The sequence below is a fragment of the Lacerta agilis genome, chromosome 5 (assembly GCF_009819535.1).
Source record: "Lacerta agilis isolate rLacAgi1 chromosome 5, rLacAgi1.pri, whole genome shotgun sequence".
Taxonomy (NCBI): Eukaryota; Metazoa; Chordata; class Lepidosauria; order Squamata; family Lacertidae; genus Lacerta; species Lacerta agilis.
The window spans coordinates 42,533,386-42,555,552 of NC_046316.1; the positions used below are offsets into that span (position 1 = coordinate 42,533,386).

The 22,167-nt window shown below is 42.1% G+C and overlaps 1 protein-coding gene across 1 annotated transcript in view; it reads right to left on the reverse strand.

The window, feature by feature from the left end:
• Positions 1–21,804, reverse strand: part of DMBT1 (deleted in malignant brain tumors 1) — a 145,423-nt gene extending 123,619 nt beyond the window's left edge. The window contains 11 exon segments of the mRNA XM_033148072.1: positions 474–802; positions 9,960–10,272; positions 11,202–11,404; positions 11,769–11,946; positions 15,222–15,266; positions 16,465–16,485; positions 17,558–17,851; positions 18,612–18,674; positions 19,325–19,336; positions 20,637–20,711; positions 21,738–21,804. Of these exon segments, the coding sequence (XP_033003963.1) occupies positions 474–802; positions 9,960–10,272; positions 11,202–11,404; positions 11,769–11,946; positions 15,222–15,266; positions 16,465–16,485; positions 17,558–17,851; positions 18,612–18,674; positions 19,325–19,336; positions 20,637–20,711; positions 21,738–21,804 (1,600 nt within the window).
• Positions 21,805–22,167: the final 363 nt, after the last annotated feature.

Consider the following 22,167-nt stretch of genomic DNA (forward strand, 5'->3'; position numbering starts at 1 on the left):
TTTTGCAATAAAACTTCAAGCTAATTATGACTTGCGTGCTGTGACATATACTTCCAGTTCCTTGGAAGTGGTAAATGAGAGTTATATTCTCTTCTAAAGACTCAGTAATTCATTGGAAATAGTAGACCAGGGTTACATAAAAAATCAGAATAGTGTTGGTTTCATCAGAGATCGCAGATCATAGTTTGCAGCTATTTTTCCTGCTGTAGAAGCCCAATACTTTTGTTTTTATTGATAGCACCTTGGGAGATCAACAGTTTGGTTTGCTCCTGAATAATCAATGTTACTATTAGTTATAGTGAGGGAGGACTGAATTATTTGCAATTACAAAGATGGAGAATATAATAATAATAATAATAATAATAATAATAATAATAATAATAATAACGTGAATATACTCCCTAACCTAGATGCTCAAACTGATTAAAATATACTAATATAGAAACAATATGTATGACAAAATCAGAAGTCACCTGAACAGATGACACCAGCATCCTCAACGTGAGCACAGTTGTGGGATCCCCAGCCTCTGTTAGAGCATTCCCAAAGGTGGCGCTCATTTCCATTACAATAAACATCATCCAGAAGAATGGGTCCAGAGCCTTCACCGAAATATGCCATTATTGGGGCTGACACAGCCTGTCCACATCCAAGTTGTCTGCACACCACATCTGCATCCACCAGGCTCCAAGAGTCATCGCAAACAGTTCCCCACATTCCATCGTAAGAACGAATTTCGACACGGCCCTCACAGCTATGACGTCCGTTCACCAGGCGGAGACCTGGGATGGGGACACCAAAAGCATGTGGATAATTCATGAGCATTCACAGTCATTTTTTTGGTAACAGATACAGTGGTACCTCTGGTTAAGTACTTAATTAGTTCCGGAGGTCCGTTCTTAACCTGAAACTGTTCTTAACCTGAAGCACCACTTTAGCTAATGGGGCCTCCCGCTGCCGCTGCACCGCCAGAGCACAATTTCTGTTCTTATCCTGAAGCAAAGTTCTTAACCTGAAGCATTATTTCTGGGTTAGCGGAGTTTGTAACCTGAATTGTATGTATACTGAAGCGTATGTAACCCGAGGTACCACTGTACTGCAGAATTCAAGTCTCAGCAAGAGCCTGCTAAAGTCTGGGATTTATAAAATTCCTTAATATAGTCAAACCTCTGTTCCCAAATGGCTCCCGAACGTTTTGGCTCCCGAACCCGGAAGTAAATGCTCTGGTTTTCAAACATTTTTCGGAGGCCGAATGTCCGATGCAGCTTCCGCTTGAGTGCAGGAAGCTCTTGCAACCAATCGGAAGCTGCATCTCGCTTGTCAAACATTTCAGAAGCTGAACAGGCTTCCAGAATCGATTATGTTCGACAACCGAGGTTTGACTGTATGTCTAGTATTTTCTGTACATTTTCACCTCCACCCGGGAAGAAGATCTTTGCTTCTTCCAGCCCCTCCCTGGCCCGCCCCTCACCTCCACCCAGGAAGAAGCAAAGCATGCTAGCCAAGCAGGTGAGTGAGCAAGCCAGCCGCCAAGTGAGGCTTTTTGCCGGGCGGCAGGGCTCGGCTTGGGAGTCGCGGGGGGGGCGACTGTCACCCCCTCCAGGGTGGCACCCGGTGTGGCCCGCCCCCAATACACCCCCTTGCTTCACCCCTGGGCATGCACCCTTCCAATCAGCCTGATTGGTTTGATTGGAAGGGCACATGCCTGTTGCATCCTCCTGATGTTCTGCCTGCCCCACACTGGCAAAGCAGCATGGAAGCAAAATACACCCTCCGAAAAACTGTGCCCAGGGCAATGGCAACCCTCGCTATGCCTCTGGGGTGAGCAAAGATATAGAATTTTTCACTACATGCATTCACCCTCCATTACTCCATTCAGTCATTCAACTTGAGTTCAATTTAATACTCTCTCTCTCTCTCTCACACACACACACACACACTCACACTCACCGTGTGCCGCATAAACAGAAGAGTAGTAAGCAATAAAACCACGATTTGTTATGCTACTGTCACTGTGAAACACCACTGTGAGAACATTTGATGTAGAAAAGAATGTTCTGTGGGAACCATTACAAAATCTTCCTAGGAAACGTGAGTAGATATATCCATCATAGATCTCCACATAATCAAAGGGGCATTCTGCCCTGAAATAAAAACAAGAAACCTGCATGAACATACAACTCAACATATAAACTTAGTATATCAATTAACTATGGCAGATATTCAGTATGCCACCAAACCATACAAGATCAATTCAGTGTCCTCAGACTGAGGACTCTCCTCTGACAGCTTCTTGAATACAGGGCTGTCCTCTATAAAGTAGGGCACATGAATACTCAACAGATATGTTCATTGTCACGCTTCCCAGTTATAATAGTAAACACATATATGACGAAGTGAGCACAGGACAGTCTACATTTAAATGAGCTGCAGTTTTACAGCACTATTTAGTTCTCCTCGTACTTACTCAATACTTTCAATTCTGAGGTTTATAAGTGAGCCATTCCAAGTATTTATTGTCCATACACAGTTTGCATTGTTCGGATAAAGTGCTGGATAAAAGGGAGTACTGAATGATCCTGATCCATATGGAAGGTAAGAACCACAACTATAATTTCCTGTGAAATAAAAGACAATGTGATCAAATGCATGAAGGTATATATGCTAAGACACACAATAATCAAACTGCCCCTGCCTGCCCTGAACCCATTTGTAAATGATATCTTGATCCATTGAAACAAAGGGCCCAAATATAGCAGACCCTCCATGTGTCCCTATTTTCCAGGGACATCCCTGATTTACAGAAGCCATCCCAGTTTCTGATTTGATCATGGAATGTCCTGCTTTTCTTTAGCACCTCCCTATTTTCATTGGAGAAATGTTGGAGGGTGTGGAGTTATCCGACCCCCCCGGGCTGTCTGAAGGCAATCCTGTATAGATAGGGAAGTGGTTTTTTATGTTTAGTGTTTTCTTATGTTTTTATATATATTGGAATCTGCCCGGAGTGGCTGGGGCAACTCAGTAAGGTGTATGGGGTTCAAATAGTAAAAAAAAATCATTATGGAATGGGGCGTCCCTATTTTCACTGCAGAAATGTTGGAGGGTATGATATAGTCAGAGATAATGATGAAGGTGCATCACTGAAGCATGTGCCACAGGCCAATAGAAATGGTTGTGCCTAGCTAAAAAGTCATCTATACACAAGAATCATATGAACTATCATTTCTCTCCCTCAGAGCTATAATTCCTAGCAAACTTAACAAACTACAGTTCCCAGGATTATTTAAAGAGATGGTATGTATGCAGCCCCGGTGGCCTTTCTGTGATAGAATGTCCCTTGAGAATGATACAATGTCATGATGTAGTGGCACTCTCGGGGGCATTATTTGGGCAAAAAGATAGCTGCCTCCACAGGCTGACCATAGAAACAGAGATCTTTTCCCCCAAGAATGCTCCCAGGAATGATGCTATTCTGTCCCAAGCAATGCAATCAGAATGTTCACAGAACCCAAGTCACTACTTGAAGCAGCAGAAGGACTTCCCACCAGCTACAAGCCACCTCATAATAAGGTAAAACAACCACACAGAGACATATACGAGCACGCGCACACACACAAGAAAAATATTAGAACTGATTGAGAGATCAGAAGGTGTTCATATTTCTAAGAAATTACCTGTGTCCATCCATCAGCCTATTTTTTTTTAAAAATGGAACTCATAGCCCACTGCATCTCAGATGTGTAAAACAACAGATTTAGGGGGAGTGGAATTTACTGTGTTGAGACCTGGGCTTTTGAAAGGCTTGAGGAGAAGAGACATCACTGATAGACAGAGCCCAATACAGTGGTACCTCGGTTTATGAACTTAATCCGTTCCGGAAGTCTGTTCTTAAACCGAAACCGTTCTTAAACCGAGGCACGCTTTCCCTAATGAGGCCTCCTGCCGCCAGTGCCCTTCCACCGTTCGGCTTCCATTCTTAGACCGAGGTAAAGTTCGCAAACCGAGACACTACTTCCGGTTTTGAGGAGTTCGTAAACTGAATCGTTCATAAACAGGACTGTTCTTAAACCGAGGTACAACTGTAATGCCTTTCCATATATTTTTGCTAAGCTTAGCAACCTCAAGAGGGCACTCCAAGCCAGAGCATGCAGAGCTCCAGATGTTGCGGCACTACAGGTCCCATCAGCCTCAGCCAGCATGCAGGAGTGTGGCCAGGAGTGTTGGGAGTCACAGTCCAATAACATCTGGAATACCAAAAGTTCCCCATCTCAGATTTAAGAGTTCATGGTTGCATATGTTTGAATGATAAGTGCAAGATCTGAATCTCCGAAACAACAATATGGACCCTTTTTTAGATGGAGCTGGTGAATAAATCTCTGGTTTATTTGGAATTGTAGCAAATTTATTTATGTTTTAAATGAAAATGAAAAATTAATTACTGGCTATTACGTTTTTTGTTGTGGAACCTTGAACAACAAAAGAGGGAAACCAGTTACATTTGTTACAGTGGCCCAAAAATGTTTTGCCAAAAGTATGAATATGGCAGTACAGTATTGAAAGATTTAGGTGGATAAACCCCATCTGTCCTGGGCTATAATTATAATTATATTATATTCATATGCCACCATTCAACAGATGATCAGGGCAGCTTACAAAAAGTTACATTTACAATAAAAAACTAAAAAGAACATTAAATACTATGATATAAAAGAGAAGTACAAAAGACATCAGCAGAATTAAAAACAAGCAGCTAGCAACATGAAAGCAATGTAGAGAGGATTAAAAATCTTAGAGGGAAAAGAAGTCTGGTGCTGAAATGACATCCAAGTAAAAGCATGGTAGAAAACCCCACCAAAGGAGGGCATTCCACAGTCAGGATACCGACACCCAGGAAGCCCTTTTTCCTATAGTCACATGCCATACAATGCCATTCCAAAACAATTTGCTGCCTGAAGTGAAGGCCGAGACCATTCCCCCATCCGAGAGTTCCATGTTGCTCACCAGACTGGCAACTGGGTCTTACTAAGCACTGAGGCCACCAAGCTATCTTAGGGTGTTTAGTGCGGACTGAGTGGCACACACAGCTCTGCCCTCCAGCACCTCCCCTCCCCACTCCCTACTTCCCTGAGTTGTCTACCTGAGGCAACTGCCTCACTCTGCCTAATGATAGAGCTGGTCCTGCTGCCATGCTTCACATGGTGAGGGACACCCAAACAAGAACCTATGTGCCACATATCACACTATTTGGTTTTATTTTGGGTTTTAAGGGCAAGAGAGACAGCTAATCCACACACACACACACCCCACAAAAGTGTGTAAACTGTGGTAACATGGTGGTTTTCAAAGGGTGTGGCGCACCACACTGGTGTGGCAGGAGAGGATAGCAAGTCTGGTGGGAAGATTCGAGGACAATCAAAGAAACATTTAAACATTTCAGTGTAGTATATAGTATAATTTTTTATTTGCAGAATATGGATAGATACTGTGTTTTTCCATGTATTAGATGAGGTTTTTTGACTCAAAAACAATGTCAAAAAACTGGGGTCATCCTATACACAGATAGTGGCTGGGGGGGAAGCTGGTCGCCACCAGCCAGTTGGTTGGTGGGCACGCAACTCCCCCCCCCCGGGAACTTTTCCTGCAGCGGCTGGGGGGAGAGCTGCATGCCCACCAGACAGCTGGTTGGGGCCTGCACTCTGTTTCCCTCCTGCAGTAGTGTGTGTGGGGAGCAGCTGCCCACTTTATCAACCCCCAGCAACAGCCCTGCTGGGGAGATGGCGTGCATGCAATTCTCCCTAAGAAAAGCTCAACAACTTTGGGCCATCTCCCATCATTTTCTTTAAATTTAGTCCCCCAAAATAGGGGGCATCATATACACAGGAAAATACAGTATCTTTTCAAAATGAGAGCAAGACAGTTCTCCATGACATAGTGTTGTAAACATTGATTTTCAACTCTAACAAATATGAAAGCTCATGAAAGAGAAAGGTTTCTACATATTGGTGAAGAGATTAGACTCTCTGGATTTCCGAAGATCATATTATAAAGTTGCTGTGTTCTCCTAGCACTGCTAAGAGTTGTTTCTTTTTGTTTTCCAATGTATTTCTTATTAATAAAAAAAATGGTGTGTCCCGAGCAATTTTTTATTCTGAAAGTTGTGGCATGGAGAAAAAAGTTTGAGAACTACTGAGGTAACGTTTAGAAAGAGACAGAAAGAGCATATTCTGCACTTATTGCAAATTACCTGCTGCTGGAGTATAAAGTTTATGATATCCATTTGCAAACACCATATGTAAGTTAAAGGTATCTTCTTTAATACTAGTATTTACATTAAAAAATATCCAACGGAGAGAGAAAGAGGGCGGGAGTTGTTGAGAACAGAGAAACTGGTCGGGGAAGGCAAATATCAGAGAGAAACAGATGGGGGGTGGGGAATAGAGTTGAGGAGAATGATATATATACAATATAGCAAAACAATCAGAAGGGTTGTGTTTTGCAGACTTCTGCAGTCGCATAACTTCTGTTGCTGGCTATGGCAGTGCTTCACGCTCCTCCTTACCATTACTGAAAAGAGTGTTCGGACTAAATTGCCTGTCTGGAGAATTTAAAACCACACTGGGGGAATTTTGGTGATTGGAGAACTCTGGTGAAAGGGCACTTTGCACAAAGACACACCAAAATGAACACTGTGCAGACAATTAAAAAGGTAGGTAAAAGGTAAAGGACCCCTGGACAGTTCAGTCCAGTCAAAGGTGACTATGGGGTTGCAGCGCTCATCTCGCTTTCAGGATGAGGGAGCCGGTGTTTGTCTACAGACAGCTTTCCGGGTCATGTGGCCAGCATGACTAAACTGCTTCTGGCCCAATGGAACACCATGACGGAAACCAGAGCACACGGAAATGCCATTTACCTTCCTGCCACAGCAGTACCTATTTATTTACTTGCACTGGCATGCTTTTGAACTGCTAGGTTAGCAGGAGCTGGGACAGAGCAACGGGAACTCACTCCATCGTGGGGATTCGAACCACCAACCTTCTGTTCGGCAAACCCAAGAGGCTCAGTGGTTCAGACCACAGCGCCACCTGAGTAAAAAAGGTAAATTTAAAGGACCCCTGGACAGTTACATCCAGTCAAAGGCAACTATGGGGTTGCATCGCTCATCTCACTCTATAGGCCGAGGGAGCCAGCTTTTGTCCGCAGACAGCTTTCCGGGTCATGTGGCAAGCATGACTAAACTGCTGTGCCCATGTAAAGGCAATAGAAAACATACCCAGCTTAGTGGGTAATCCCTAGATACTCCATTCTCTCTCACAAAACACTCAGGGCTCACACACACACACACACACACACACCCAGTAATGATATCTCAGTCTGGGCAAGAAACAGGTCATATAATAACTGTTTCCAGTTCTTTTCCACACATAAGGAGCAGGGGCGAAACTAGGCTTTATTTCACCCGGCTCAAAGACCCAGTTTGGCACACACACCACATACAAATTTACATGTGTGCACACACAAACAGTATGGGAGCCTCAATAGTAGTCCTCCGGAGGCTTCACTCAGGGCAAAAAACCTGGCTAGTCCCCCCTAGCCATGACTCTATAAGGAGTGTGTATATTGGTAAGTATTGTCTTCCTGATTGCATTAACTATCACCAACATTATCTATAGTATCACAACCTAGACATTAGAGGGACCATCAATTGTGTGTGGGGGGTGTCAGACACAATGACTGAAAGAGCATTAAGCTTGCAACTGTCTCTTGCTTTCGGTTGTAACTACTCAGCATTTGGCACAGAAATGATCTTTTACTGATTACCAGGGCTGGCGCGTCCATTTAGGCGAACTAGGCAAAATGGAGGGCGCTGGCCAGGCTTGGGCAGGACGGGCTAGTCAGCCCCGTCTCGTCCATTGGAGCTGGTGGCGCGGTGCGCCAGGGCGCCAGCCCCCCCAGGGGCACCCCCGCAAGCCTGCCAGCATACCAGGCGCCCCCTCCCCAACCCGCCCCCACAGGCCACTGCCGCCCATGCTGCTCCCGGGCGGGCTGCGAGCCGGCCGCCCAGCCCCGTCTTCAAGCGCAGCAAGCAGGGGGAGCCACACGGCCCCGCCGGCGGCCTCCCCCCTCCCCCAAGGGCGGCCGGGTGCTTGCACCGCCCGTGCTCTCCCCCAGACGCATGGGGGCGCCAGAAGGATCGCCACGCCACGGAGGCAGATGTGCCTGAGACGGCCCTGGGGCTAGCAGCAGCTTCTCCGCTGTAGCGGAGAGGTGCTGCTTGCCCCCTACACCACCACCACCCCCGGCTCCCGCTAAAGCAGGCTTTGGCGGGGGAGCGGCGGGACGGGCGAGCTGCAGCGGAGAAACTGCTACTTGCCTCTCCACCACCTCCACCTCCCGCTAAAGCAGGCTTCGGCAGGGGGGGCACCAGAAGGTGGTTCGCCTAGGGCGCAAGAAGCCTTAGCGCCGGTCCTGCTGATTACTGTCCCCTCTATCTCTTCAAAGACAACCAAGCAATAATCCACCAAATGCACAGGCTAAGATATGGTTGCCAACTCCCATTGCAAGGTGGATGACAAGTAGGACTTGCTGCTAGACCAGCGGTGGCCAGTGAGAATCCAGCTCTTCCACTGTGGGGTTGCCCCAAATTGCCTTCCCCATGCATCTGCACCTTGCAAGAGGGCATGACAGACTGAACGACAACAGTGCTCACCTTTCAGATGTAACAAGAGGGAGAGTTGTGTCTGTTATGAGATCTTGCATGAGATGGAAGCTTGGCAGCCCCTGTCTTTATAAAGCTGTCAGAATTCCCACCACTTTGGAGGCTATACATAAAGCTGTAAGTATCCCACATGTTACTCCAGTTGTGATAGTTAGCAGAAACCCTCACCTCTCTGTTACTCACCTCAGCTGCTTCAAGAGTCATACACATTGGCAGAGAAGCTGGGATTTTCCACCCCACATGGCTTGAGCCTTGCCATCAGAGAAGTAGAGAGGACAATAAGGTAGCCTCAACAGCTCACAATTGTCCTACTTCTCCTCATTACTGCTAGCATGATAATGAACCAAGCATTGGAAGTGTAGGAGTGAATAGTGGAATGTCTTATACAGCAATAACCAAAAGGTGCTGATAAACAAATGAACATGCAGCCAGAAGTTACTTGAGATAGGGTTGCCATATTTAAAAAAGTAAAATTCCTGACACACACACCCCAAAGTTGTTGAAGATCCTAAAATTGTTGAACTTTTTTTTTTTTTTTTTTTTTTTAGGAAATCACAAAAATTATTGAGCTTCTTTTGGGAACAGAAACATTTTTCCAATTTGGCAAAATTCCCCCCACATGCCATTTTTAAACCCCCAAACCAGGACATGTTAGGAATTTTCCTGACGTATAGCAAGCCTAGGTGGGAGGAAGGGATTGGGCAAAATCGCATGAATCTTGACATATGTGAGAGCCAGACACTTGCCTAAATTAGATTATAGGTTCATGCTCCACATCCTCTGAATGGTTAGGCCAATGCTCTGTGCGATATGAGACCATGTGATGTGACTCCTGTATCTACTGGGATCTCCTGTATCTACTGGGATCTACATCCAGTGTTTGAATCTGGGATTCCATGTGTGCTATATCTGTTCTGTTGCACAGGGCTTTAGCTACATATGATATTCTCTAAGTGCAAGTTTATGTGGCTGGATATTATGGACTTGAAAGAAAGGTTGGAAACACGCTCCGGTCTGGCCCTCTGATGGATTCCAAATCTGGAGCAATTATGTACCATTAATTCGAACCAGCATCATGAACAGGATAAATTCCAAAGCAAGCAGTTCTGCACTTCAGCAATATAAGTAACTGGTTCAAACAGGTCTTAAGCATGTTGCATTTCAGGAGGGAAGAGGAGGCATGCCATGCATGATTCGATTATCCTACTTTTGTGCTATATGCAAGAAACAGGATCAGAAAATACCTGCGCAGGTGACACTTGCATCTTCACTGTGGCCACAGTTATGAACATGCCACCCTAGGCTACGGCAGTCCCACAGGTTAGACTCATTTCCTCTACAGTTCACATCATCAAGGAGAATAGATCCCGAGCCTTGGCCAAAATAGGCTTTTCTTGGGGCTGAAATGGCTTCTCCACATCCAAGCTGCCAGCATACAACCTGGGCATCGACAATGTCCCAGTAATCACCACAAACTGTTCCCCATTCTCCTTTGTAATAGAGTTCAACACGTCCCTCACAGCTGTATGATCCATTCACCAGTCTTAAGGACAAGTCTTCGAAAGACAACAGGAAACAACTTGGTAAACAGCAGCCTGTTTCCTGTCTCTTAAACAGCAGCCAGTTTACATACCTATAGATACCTCTCTATGGCTGTGTTCATACCATACATTTAAAGCATATGGTTTCTCTCAAAGAATCCTGAGAATGGAGTTTACTCCTTACAGAGCTCCCAGGATTCTTTGGGGCAAAACATGTGCTTTTAATGTACAATGTGTGCACAGCCTATATATAAATATATGTAGCCACATGGGAGAACTTGTCTCTTCCAGAGTTTTATACACAATATATTCAATAACATGTGGGTGTACAACAGTTTATTTCTATACCAGAAAAAGCACAGTAACAAGATTTGCAATATATATTGTACAACACTTGGAACAAACTTGATCTCTGGTAACTCTGGAAGAAGACAGCATATGCAAGTGAAAATTAGTGGCTAAGTTCAAAATGGGGGGGGAGGTAAATTAAATTTTTGGTCAATGTATTTCTCTTTGGCAATTGAAGGTTCCTCAGATAAAGTACTTAAATGAACAAACAAAAGCAGAAGCAGCCACTAATAAATGTCATATAAAATCTGGAGATTCAAGTAATTTATATACTGTACATAGAACACATGAGAGAGAACTGTGTATCTTGCCACAAGTTTGTTTCTACCTTTCTCTGCAGAAGGTTCAACTGCCAAATAGATAAACCATTGAGTAGTTTAAATTGCTTATTCCCTGTTTAACCATGGGAGAGAGAAAATTAAATATTGGAGTTCCCATGCACAAATCAATATTTTTTAGGATGGCCCTGAATGACAATTTGGGATGCAACAATGCAAGCATAGCCTATTTAATTCAGTTGCAGGTATGGACTTGAAAAATTGCACTAAATTAAAACAGCATGGTCCTGAATTATGTTCTCTTTGGTGAGATCTTACCTTGTGGAATAGAAAAATAAATAGCCAAAAATCCAGTGCTTTGAGAACTAGTGTCACTTGAAAACACAACAGACAATGTATTTGACTTAGAAATATATGATTGGTGCTCCCAAATGCAAATTCTTCCTAGCAAAGGAGCTACATACGCTGGCCCATCATAGATTTCAACATAATCATAAGAGCAGTGATTACGTGGCTCCAGTCTGTGGATATAAAGTTAGAAACCACTGAGTAGGGTGATATTTAGCTTGTAACTATAAAACACAAAAAGTTAAAATCCACAAGAAATTGGGACTTGTAGACCCAGGTCACCAAATTTTGGCACACTATTTGTTATGTATTCACACTTATGGAGTGAGCCTTTTTAAGGTATGAGCCAAGTCTTTAGAATACAAGTAAATGATTTAATATTGGGTCCACACACAACTTGGCAAGCTCAGAAATAGCATATAGATTATTCTTAGCATGCAAAGCCAATTTGACAGCAAACAGAAAGGCATGCATGCAGACAAAATCATTTTTAAAGATCACACAGGGCAACACAATCCTAAAAATACTGCCACTTACTTAAGATACTCAAAGATGAGATTTATGTAGGAATAACCTTCAGCATGGATTTCCCAAACACAGTGTGCATTATTTGGGTATACAACAGGATAATTTGGACTAGTGAGTTTTCCAGATGGCTCATAGAGATGACCACCACAAACAGAGGTCACTAAGAGTGCAACAAAAAAGTGAAATCACATTTCTGAACAGACTGCCATATATTTACAGATGCTTCTCACTGGGTTTGGGTTATGTCCAACTAAGACATAGAACTCGAAACAGAACAACTGGGTCATACTCCTAAATCAATGAATTTGGTTTTGACTACCTTTAGTTCATATAGGGACCCAGGTGGCGCTGTGGGTTAAACCACAGAGTCTAGGGCTAGCTGATCAGAAGGTCGGCGGTTCGAATCCCTGCCACGGGGTGAGCTCCCGTTGCTCGGTCCCAGCTCCTGCCCACCTAGCAGTTCGAAAGCACGTCAAAGTGCAAGTAGATAAATAGGGACCGCTCTGGCGGGAAGGTAAACGGCATTTCCGTGTGCTGCTCTGGTTCACCAGAAGCGGCTTTGTCATGCTGGCCACATGACCCGGAAGCTGTCTGCGGACAAATGCCGGCTCCCTCGGCCTATAGAGCGAGATGAGCGCCGCAACCCCAGAGTCGGACACGACTGGACCTGATGGTCAGGGGTCCTTTTACCTTTAGTTCATTGATTTCAATGGGTCTACCAATAGTGGTCAGCAGGGTGGAGCGGCACGTCTTTCCTGACTTCCTGACTTCCTGACAGGAATCATTGACTCGCATCATTGTGGTTTACTGGAAGGAGTGAGCCCATGGCAAAGTTGATGAAGAGCAAACACAATGGCAATAGTGCTGGATTGGCTCTGCCAGTGTGCTTGCACCACACCCATCTCACTGCCATCTCACCACTCCCGGTAAGCCATAGTGACAAGGGGTCAAGTGAACACGGCTAACCCGTCAACCACTACTGGGTTCTATTCTCAGAATGAGTTAGTTGGATACATTTCAATAGCTTTAAAAAGTCACATTGAGGGAACAGAAGCTAAGTTCTCTTACAAATAAATAAGCTACCGGTAATTGAGTCAGAACAACTAAGAACAACTTCTGATGGTTCCCTTGCTGCGAGAAGCCAAGTTATAGGGAACCAGGCAGAGGGCCTTCTTGGTAGTGGCACCCACCCTGTGGAACACCCTCCCACCAGATGTCAAAGAGAAAACCAACTACCAGACTTTTAGGAGACATCTGAAAGCGCTGTTTAGAGAAGGTTTTAATATTTAATAGATTATTGTATTTTAACATTCTGTTGGTGGCTGGGGAAACCCAGCCAGATGGGCTGGGTATAAATAATAATAAATTATTATTATTATTATTATTATTATTATTATTATTATTATTATTATTAGATATTGCTTTTATCGCATTTATTTCAACAGTCCCAGCCTTCAAATAGCTTACTCATGAAAAGTTCCACCCATACCAGTGGGTCAACTCTTTTATAGATTTGAAGATTGCCACAATAAGCCCTACTGAAGATCTGTTCAAAGTGAGAGGACTGCTGGACCAATCTGGTGGGACCACTGATGCCAGCAACCATTCACATCAATGAAATGTTAGCATAATAAAGGACTCTACAACCCACCCACCCAAAATAATGGTACTACTACAATTAATATAGTATAACACCAACATACATTTCTCTAGCATCCAGGACAACACCACTGACACCCAATCAAGCATAGGAGGAAGCAGATTGTAACGTGCCCCTTTGCCTACCCTCAACATGGCAAAAGTCCCCTTTGCCATTCTACCTACAACAGTACACAACCTGGTACGGTAAATACAAATGTACCACAGTACCTTTGTTTGTTTGTTTGTTATACCTACTTACAGGCCAATCCCAACCCCTTGATCCACTGACTGGAGAGAGTTAGGATGGAGTGGAGAGGACCTTCCCATTAGTTGAGAAGAACTCTGCCAGCACAGGAACAGGTAGAGATGCCACCTGTGGTTCTTTCAGCTGCAGTAGCACAGAGGTAGGCTGGGGGGTGGTCTTGGATGTATTGGAATTAAGGTCCCCTCTTTCATTTCAGAGGCCAGGGGCTGCCTTCACACAAGCCTGGACCTGACACAACTAATTTCATCACTATTAAAAACTGGACAAGGAGATGAAAATCAAATATCTACATGGCCCCAATGATCTTGGATAGGAAATGTGTTTTCACATCAACTGTCCATTCAATCTTCCTACGCTAGACACTTTTTGAACGTTATAAACAAGGACTGCCAACTAAATGCAGAAGTACTGATAAGATTTCCAAACCTTATCATGCCCATAAATAATATGCGCTGAAAAACTTGAGTTACTTTGTTCTGTTAATGGTGGTTTGGATGGTGGTACAGGAGAGGATTCAGTTGCAGAACAAACATAAAGTATTAGATAGAAGACAGTGACAGAGATAGCAGAGCAGAAGTTGTTTGACTTTTAGTACTGGCATATTATATAAACAGTGGAATCAAAGGTAACTGTTGTTCTTTCCAGAACTCAGTAACGATGTTGGCTTGACTACTTACTTACTATAAGTAGCAAATATACTCTAACAAGCAATACTTTTGAATCATATAACAAGCTTCATATATGCAGTAATTTTTACAATAATGCTACAGAATGCTAGGTGGGCTTCTGTGTGTCCCGCTGATGTGTGAGTGCCTCAAAATACAACCCCTGTATAAATGGGGAGTTGCCCGTCATTTAGAAAAATATAACCCTATTAAATATGGAGTAGTTGCCCATTTTACCATTGTCACTTTAAATGAAAAACTGAAAAATATGACTTGAACTTTTGCTAACATAAGCACACAATAAGTCTTAGTCCCTAGCCTCTAGTTTGTGTAGAAACTTACATAAGGCACAAAAGTAATTGTTATATTCATTGTTCTGCTCACTTTTGCCTCTGCCCACACCTATTACTAGTATGGGGCACCAGAAGGGCATGTGGCCCTTGGGCTGAAAAGTTTCCCCATCCCTGAGCTTACAGGTATCTACTGCTGCTACACACATGATTACTTACTGAGACCAGCCAATTGAAAAACTCAAGTTGTCCATATTGAAATTGTGTCCAACCTCAAAATGAAGCCTGCTGGTCAGGGTAGTGGCCCATCTGATCCATCTTCTGACTTTATAATAATTTATTTATGTTAAATTTAAATCCTGCTGATTCTCCTAAAGGTACCCAGGGCAGCATCTCTCTCAAATCCTCTCTGGGTATGTGTTTTCTTCTCATTACTGTGTTCTCACTGAACTTGAAGTCCATCATTTGGGCATTCAAGTATCCAATGTTAGTCCTACTTTCAATGGACTAACATTAGATATAACCTATTAGCTAGACCTGAAGCAAATAATATTTTAAATCCCACGATACTTGGAAAAAGCAAAACAAAGTGAGTTCTTACTGGTAGTAGATCCTGGTGTTGTAGTTGTGGCCGTGGTCGTGGAAACTGTAGTAGAAAGAATGGGAAAACCACATTGAAGGTATATGTGTAACACCTTGACATCTCTGGGGGGTGGGGTTCTCTACTGCTGAGTCTTCCAGTCCTCACCATTAAGTCATGTCCCCAAGTATACTAGGGTAACTTGATTGTTACTATGCCTCCCAACAATGTAATAACCTGTCAATGGTGCTTCCCAGACCAAAGGCAGAGAACTAACTCTTTATTGTCAAAGATAAAACTTACATTTGCTTTTACAGCTCTAGAGACCTTCACAAACCAATCTAGCATATAGGTAGCTATTCCCAGGTCCAGGCTCTATTGAGAAGTTGCAGATCACTCCCTCTCCACTAGATTATGTACATTTCCTAGACACATGTAGCTGGAGACTACGTCTGCATGGAAGCTGCCTCTGCTCCACTCACTTCAATTCTCTCCTGATTCTGGGAGATCGTGGTACAAGGGAGGGTGAGGAAGCACACAGCCCTTCACTTGCCTGGCCTGCCTCTTCTTCCAGCTCTGAAACTTTCTCTGCCTCTGATTCTTACTCCTGGCTGATACAGGTCCCCATAGACCATTTCCCCCGTCTCCTGAGTCAGACTTCAGCCCCTCTTCCCCTACTGCACTCTCGTAGGCACCCTGCCAGTCCCTGACCTAACCCCAGTGGCATGGTCCTACTCAATACCATCATAAACGTGAATAATTATAAATAGACAATAAAAAGGAGATCTGGAGGGGCAGAGAAAGAGGGGTGGGTGGGAGAGAGACAGGACCAGACCGATACATTTTGCTGCTTGAGTAAAGAACAAGGTGGTGGTCCCACCATTCCATGCACAGCAGCTGAGTGGACTGGCTGAGTGGACTGTCGTTGAGTCTTTTCAATATGGGCTATGGGGCAGTGTCTATCATCACATCAGAATGCAGCAGGCTAGAGACAGGCATGCAGGACAGGCCACATGGCATATGCAGCTATTCTCCAATAGCAGTGTACAGCCAAGGTGGTCAGGAGAAACAGCCAGGGGCTGCCGCCGCTACCCAGCCATCCCTAAGGATCTGCCACTGCACAGCAAATACCCCAAACAAAGCCCTGCTGCAGTGCTGACAAGCAGTGCACTTAAAACTGAAGTCAATGGCAAAACTCATTTATACTGTAATAACAGGATTCTAATCTCACAGTTCTGCATATGTTATGTCAGTTCCTAATTACCTTTTGGCGTTACTCCACTATCTGCAAAGAAGAAAATATGAAGAAACATGAAATGATTTGCACATACAATTCACTTATTATTTGGTAAATTACTAATTAAGTCTCCAGACTTTAAAATAATAACACAATAATACAAATTTCTAAATTTGAACACTTAGGCTGCATTCAAAAGTGAGATTTATTGCATTAGTTTTACTGGTTATATAACTAGAGCATCTGATCCAATTTCTAATGCTCCTTTTACTCCTCAGTGCCTTGTTGTGTAGTGGAACTGCAGCTTTTTGATCAATACAGTGCCATATCACACCAAATGCTAAATGGTGGGAAAGAACTGTATGCCAGGATACCACCTTAAGCTCCAGTGATTTCAGAAATTGGTGTGGGAGTGTGAATTGGTTGGACAATTCTATAAGCCACTGAAAATGAGCTGGAATCCTCTCTAATATCTACTTAAAAACTGAATTAGATGTTTATTCCCTCCTGTTTATCAGTTGCAAGAACAATGCTCATATGAATGTGGTTCTGTTAGTGTTAGAATTTTTTTATTTATTTAATATGTGATTTTAGTGATTTGGATGGTGTTGTTTCATTTTTTGTTTCATTTTGTTGTTGCATTTTTTGTTTATAAACTCTGACTGTGGACTATTCTGTGAGAACCTTTAGTTTTGAAAAGTGGGATAAAAGATGAAATATTTTAAAATATGAGGTTAAGAGCCAAGAGTCCCTTAATTCTAATACATAAAGTATCTCTATCAGTGACTAGAAATTATATTGCCAATTCTTAATTGGCTTCCAGGTCAGTCGATCTGCATAGGAAGTGACAGTTGAACTCCTAGCATCTGTATATTACAAACCAGGTAGCTAAATTTGCACTGGCAGCCAAGAAGCTCCATTCCAGTTATGTGAATGCACTCCAGTTTTAAAGTTTAATGTTGTAAATTTATTTTTATATTGAAAACTGCTACAGGCTATGGTGTATGATTTTAGAGGAAAGTTTTCCTTCCACTGTAAAGGCCTTTGGCTGCTGTATATGCAATAAAACTAACCAGTCCTATCAAGATGAAAACTTGAGCAAACAAAGAATTTATTTTACCTGCACAAATCACAGCTGCATTTATGTTGCTGTTACATCCTCCTTCTTGAAAAGAGCATTCCCACAAATAATTTTCACCACCATAACAATTCACATTGCTCAGGTAAGGAGAAATGCTGCTAGAGTAGTCTTCCATGACAGAAACTGCTTTTCCGCAGTTGAGCTGCCTGCAAACAACTTCAGCATCTATTAAGTCAAACTCTTCCCTACAAACGCCGTCCCAGTAACCAAAGTAATAAACTTCCACACGACCAGAACAGTTCTTGACTCCATCTGCCAGTCGCACATAAATCTCTTTTGGGAAAGAAAGAAATAGTTTTAATTATACACTACTAGAATTGTGCTGATTTTCTTTTGTATTTGTTATCTACCATAGATATTAGCTGTGGTTTTAAAATATATAACCCAGGTAAATATGGAGTAGTTCCCAATTTTGGTTACCGATTTTAAAGGACAAATTGAAAAAATCTGACTAGATTATCAAATACATCAAAGATTTACAATAGACAAAAAATGGGTCTAGCAAAAGAAAAGTCAAAATTAGAAAAAGAATTACTGCAGAGTAAAGGGATTTCTTATTGGAATGGGAGCTCAAAGAGGAGCAGGTAAAATCGGTGATGGTGAGATGGGCCCAGGACTTAGGTTATAATGTCGTAATGGAACAATGGAAAAGACAGTGGCGGGTGGACATAAAATTTACAGCCTGCTACAATCTGAGAGAAAATATCTTTAAAATGATGTATAGGTGGCACCAAACACCTGAAAAATTGGCTAAAATGTATAGAAATAGATCCCCTTTATGCTGGAGGTGCAATAAAGAAAATGGGTCTTACAAACATATGTGGTGGACATGTCCTGATATATGTATTTATTGGAATGACATTTACGAAGAACTTTAAAAATTGATTAAATGCACGTTTAAAAAAAGACCAGAAATGTTCTTACTAAGTATTTTGCCAGAGGAAATAAAAAAAAACAAAAAGAGTATTATGTATGTATGGGATAACTGCAGCTAGAATTTTAATAGCTAGAAATTGGAAGAACAAAACTTTACCGGACATAGCAGACTGGCAAAATCTAATGTTAGAATACCGGTATTTACAATTAGCTAAGACAACTGGAAGAATAAGAGGACAAATGAATCAAACTGTTTGGAAAGAATGGAAAGGAATATTTAATGAGTAATGGTGTAAACGGAATCCTAATGGCAGATGCAGACTGAACCTGTACACAAACATGAGATGAGAAGAAGCAATCGAGTAACAATCAGAAATATATAACTGTACATTATACTGATATAATAATATAAATAATATAAAATACAGTGAGAATAATTGGAAGTTATTTTTAGCAAATTGAACCTTTTATTTATGTTCTATTAGTTTTGTTTGTATCAATTTCTATCAAATGTTTTTAAATGAATGTGATATACCGGTATATGTTTTCATACTTTTAATCAATAAAGAATTTATTTAAAAGAAAAAAAGAAAAAATCTGACTAGAACTTTTGCAAATATAAGCATTCTATAAGTTGTAACACCTTGCCTCTAGTTTGTGTAAAAAAAAAAAACCTACTGTACAAAGATAATATTTATATTCCTTGTCTCCCCACTTTTGCCTCTGGCCCAAACCACCACAAGCATGTAACCCCAGAAGATTGCCCTAAAGGGCATGTTTATTACCACTGAGCTAACAGAATAGGTCTAATTGGAAATATGGGACAAACATGAACACCATATTGGGGACAAATATGAACAGTAGACTCACCATCTGCCCATACTGAAAAACAAACAAAAGAACAAAACATATTAGCATTTAGCAGCCTATACAGAAAAACACCCTCTTTTATGCAATACCCACAGGAAATTAAATAAGGTTGAAATAGTTTTCCATTGTCATTTTCAGATGAACTTTTTGGGAATCGAAATATTACTGCTCTTTAAAGAGAAATTCACAAGTTCCCTTTCTTCCTTCTCTTTTGAAGACTGCTCACATATTCCATCTTTAAGTTACAGTGTCCGTTTTGTATGAAGAATATTTCTTAGGAATGTATTTTCATGCCCTTGATAATATCCTGCACCAAAATGAAGAAAAGCAATAGGCCAAGCATGATTCAATGTAATCTCATAGGGAATGCTCTCCTAATTGTGTGTGTACTATTTGCAGAGATTTCTTATTTGTTATTGTCATCTGGGGCAATCACACATTTAGGACTGTTCCTCAAACATGACAATATAGATTGGAGAAAATCATTGTGGATGTCCCAGGAATCAGTCCTTCAGTCATGGATAAAGGCCAAAGTTTATGTTGGGTTTCAGGGTCATATGAACATGTGGTTTTTTAAGTTTCCTGTAAATATCTGGGAACTAGCTATCAGCTTCATTTTCAAAAATGTAAACTGAGTGTAAAAGGGTTGAGGTGAAAGGCATGCTTAAAGCATTCCCTGATCACAGTTTTTCACTTGAAATCAACCTCTCCTTTCACTACACTGGGTTCTGTACAAAGAATAGAGCATTTTAATATCCAGGTGTGTGCAGAAACCAGTCACCTAGTGAGGTGAAGCCGCTATACTAGCATCCTAGCAGGTGGGTCACTGCTTACTAGGCGGTACCGTGGAAGGTCAATGGTTGTAGGGAAGTCAGGAGTGCCCCACCAGCAGGGAAGTTCGTGTAGCAAATCCACCCTATCCTTCAAGCTGCTTCTGGATGTATGGCTTCTGTCTTCATAATAATTTATTTATTTTAAATTTATGCCCTGCTGTTCCTCCCAAAGGGTCCCAATGCAGAACGACGAAGCTAAGAGCAGCATCTCTCTCAAATCTTATCTGAGTGTATGTTTTCTTCTCTTTACTGTGTTCTCACAGAACTTAAAGTCCATCATTTTGGCAGTCAAGTTTCCAATGTTAGTCCTACTCAGAGTAAAACACATTACAATTAATGGAAATGACCACTGTAGGCCTATTTCAATGGGTCTACTCTAAGCAGGATTATCATTAGATACAACCTATGTTCTGGACTTGAAACAAATAATATTTTAAATCCCATGATACTTGGAAAAAGCAAAAAAAGTGAGTTCTTACTGGTACCGGTAGTAGGTTCTGGTGTGGTAGTTGTGGTCATAGTTGTGGTTGTGGTATCAGGAATGACTGTGTAACCTGTAGCAGAAGTAATTGGAAAACAACATTGCAGGTATATGTGTATAACTGTGACATCTCCTTAGAGGGATGACTCCTGAGTCTTCCAGTCCACACCATTAACCCATGCCCCAAAGCATACTGGGATAACTTGGTTGTTGCTATGTACATCTCCTAACAACATAGTAACCCATTGCATGATAAGTTCATGAGCACAAATCATAACTGCTTAGTAAAAAGGACATCTGAAGCATCCGTGAAGGAAGGTGGATAGAAGAGAGCCAGGATCAGACCAAGACATTTTCCTTACTTAGTCATCAAGATGCTGGCCCTACCATTCCAGGCACAGTAGCTGACTGGACTGGCAGTTCCATCTTATTTCAATACTGGCTATGGGGCAATGTCCTCCGCCACTTCTGAATGCAGCAGGCTAGATGCAGGCATCAGAAAGGGCCACATGGCACATGCAGCTACCCTTCAGGAGAAGCAGCCTGGGGCTGTTGCCACTTCCCTACCCATGCAGCACAGTTTCCCACACCTGCCCATACAAGAGACATTTTGGAACAATAAAAATAATCATTTTGTAAAGTATCTAAAGATTACTTAGAATGCAATCCTAAAATATTGTGGTGGGCTAATTTAAGATGTACCTTTTTATTGATTTCTTATAGAAGTGCTATATTGACATAGTTAGTTTCCCATGAGCTCAAGTGAACATTTTGTTGAGTTCTGGCATTTGCTCCCTCTTTTTTAAGCTATAAAAATAATTCATGCTTTACTTTCATCTAAAGTTCAAAGCCTATTCTGGCTCTTTCATAAAAACTGATTTATGGAGTCAGATCAATGGCCTCTCTGACCATCAGTTCATTTCTAACCGTGATCATTTCTGGATAACTGAAGAAGCATCAAATACAAAATCATCCTGTTGTAGTCATGCTTCATAACTTTGCAAATATGTCCCCAAATTGTTGCCAAAATCTGTAAGTGGGACTTAGGTAAACAAACTTGCTACATCTAATGTACTCTGGGATTAAGCCCAGAAATTACCTGAGACACCTGGCAAAGCCAATGTACTGAACAACATCACCCAAGCGACCATCACTGTGGAATCCATCTCGTCAAGACTTCTGTCCAGGTACAAAAAGCTCCCAGACTCAAATGCTTGTGGTAAACGGCACTGGTGTGTTTATGTACTTTTCTGTCTCTGCCATAAATCTTATGACATGTTTTATTTGTTCATTCCATATCTTACTTTAAACATTTCCTTATCTACCCAAAGGTGAATCATTTGGTTGATAATGTTGGCTGCAGAAGAAGACTCCATTGATATATGGAAGCCCAAATTTGTGTATATGAGGCAAGGAAATGACTTCATGGATAAGAGGAAATTTTTATTTGACTGGAAACCACTTGCTGAGTTGGGGCAAAGCTCTTCATTTGGACACCAGAGTAAAGGAAGGCAAAGGGCAAAGCACTA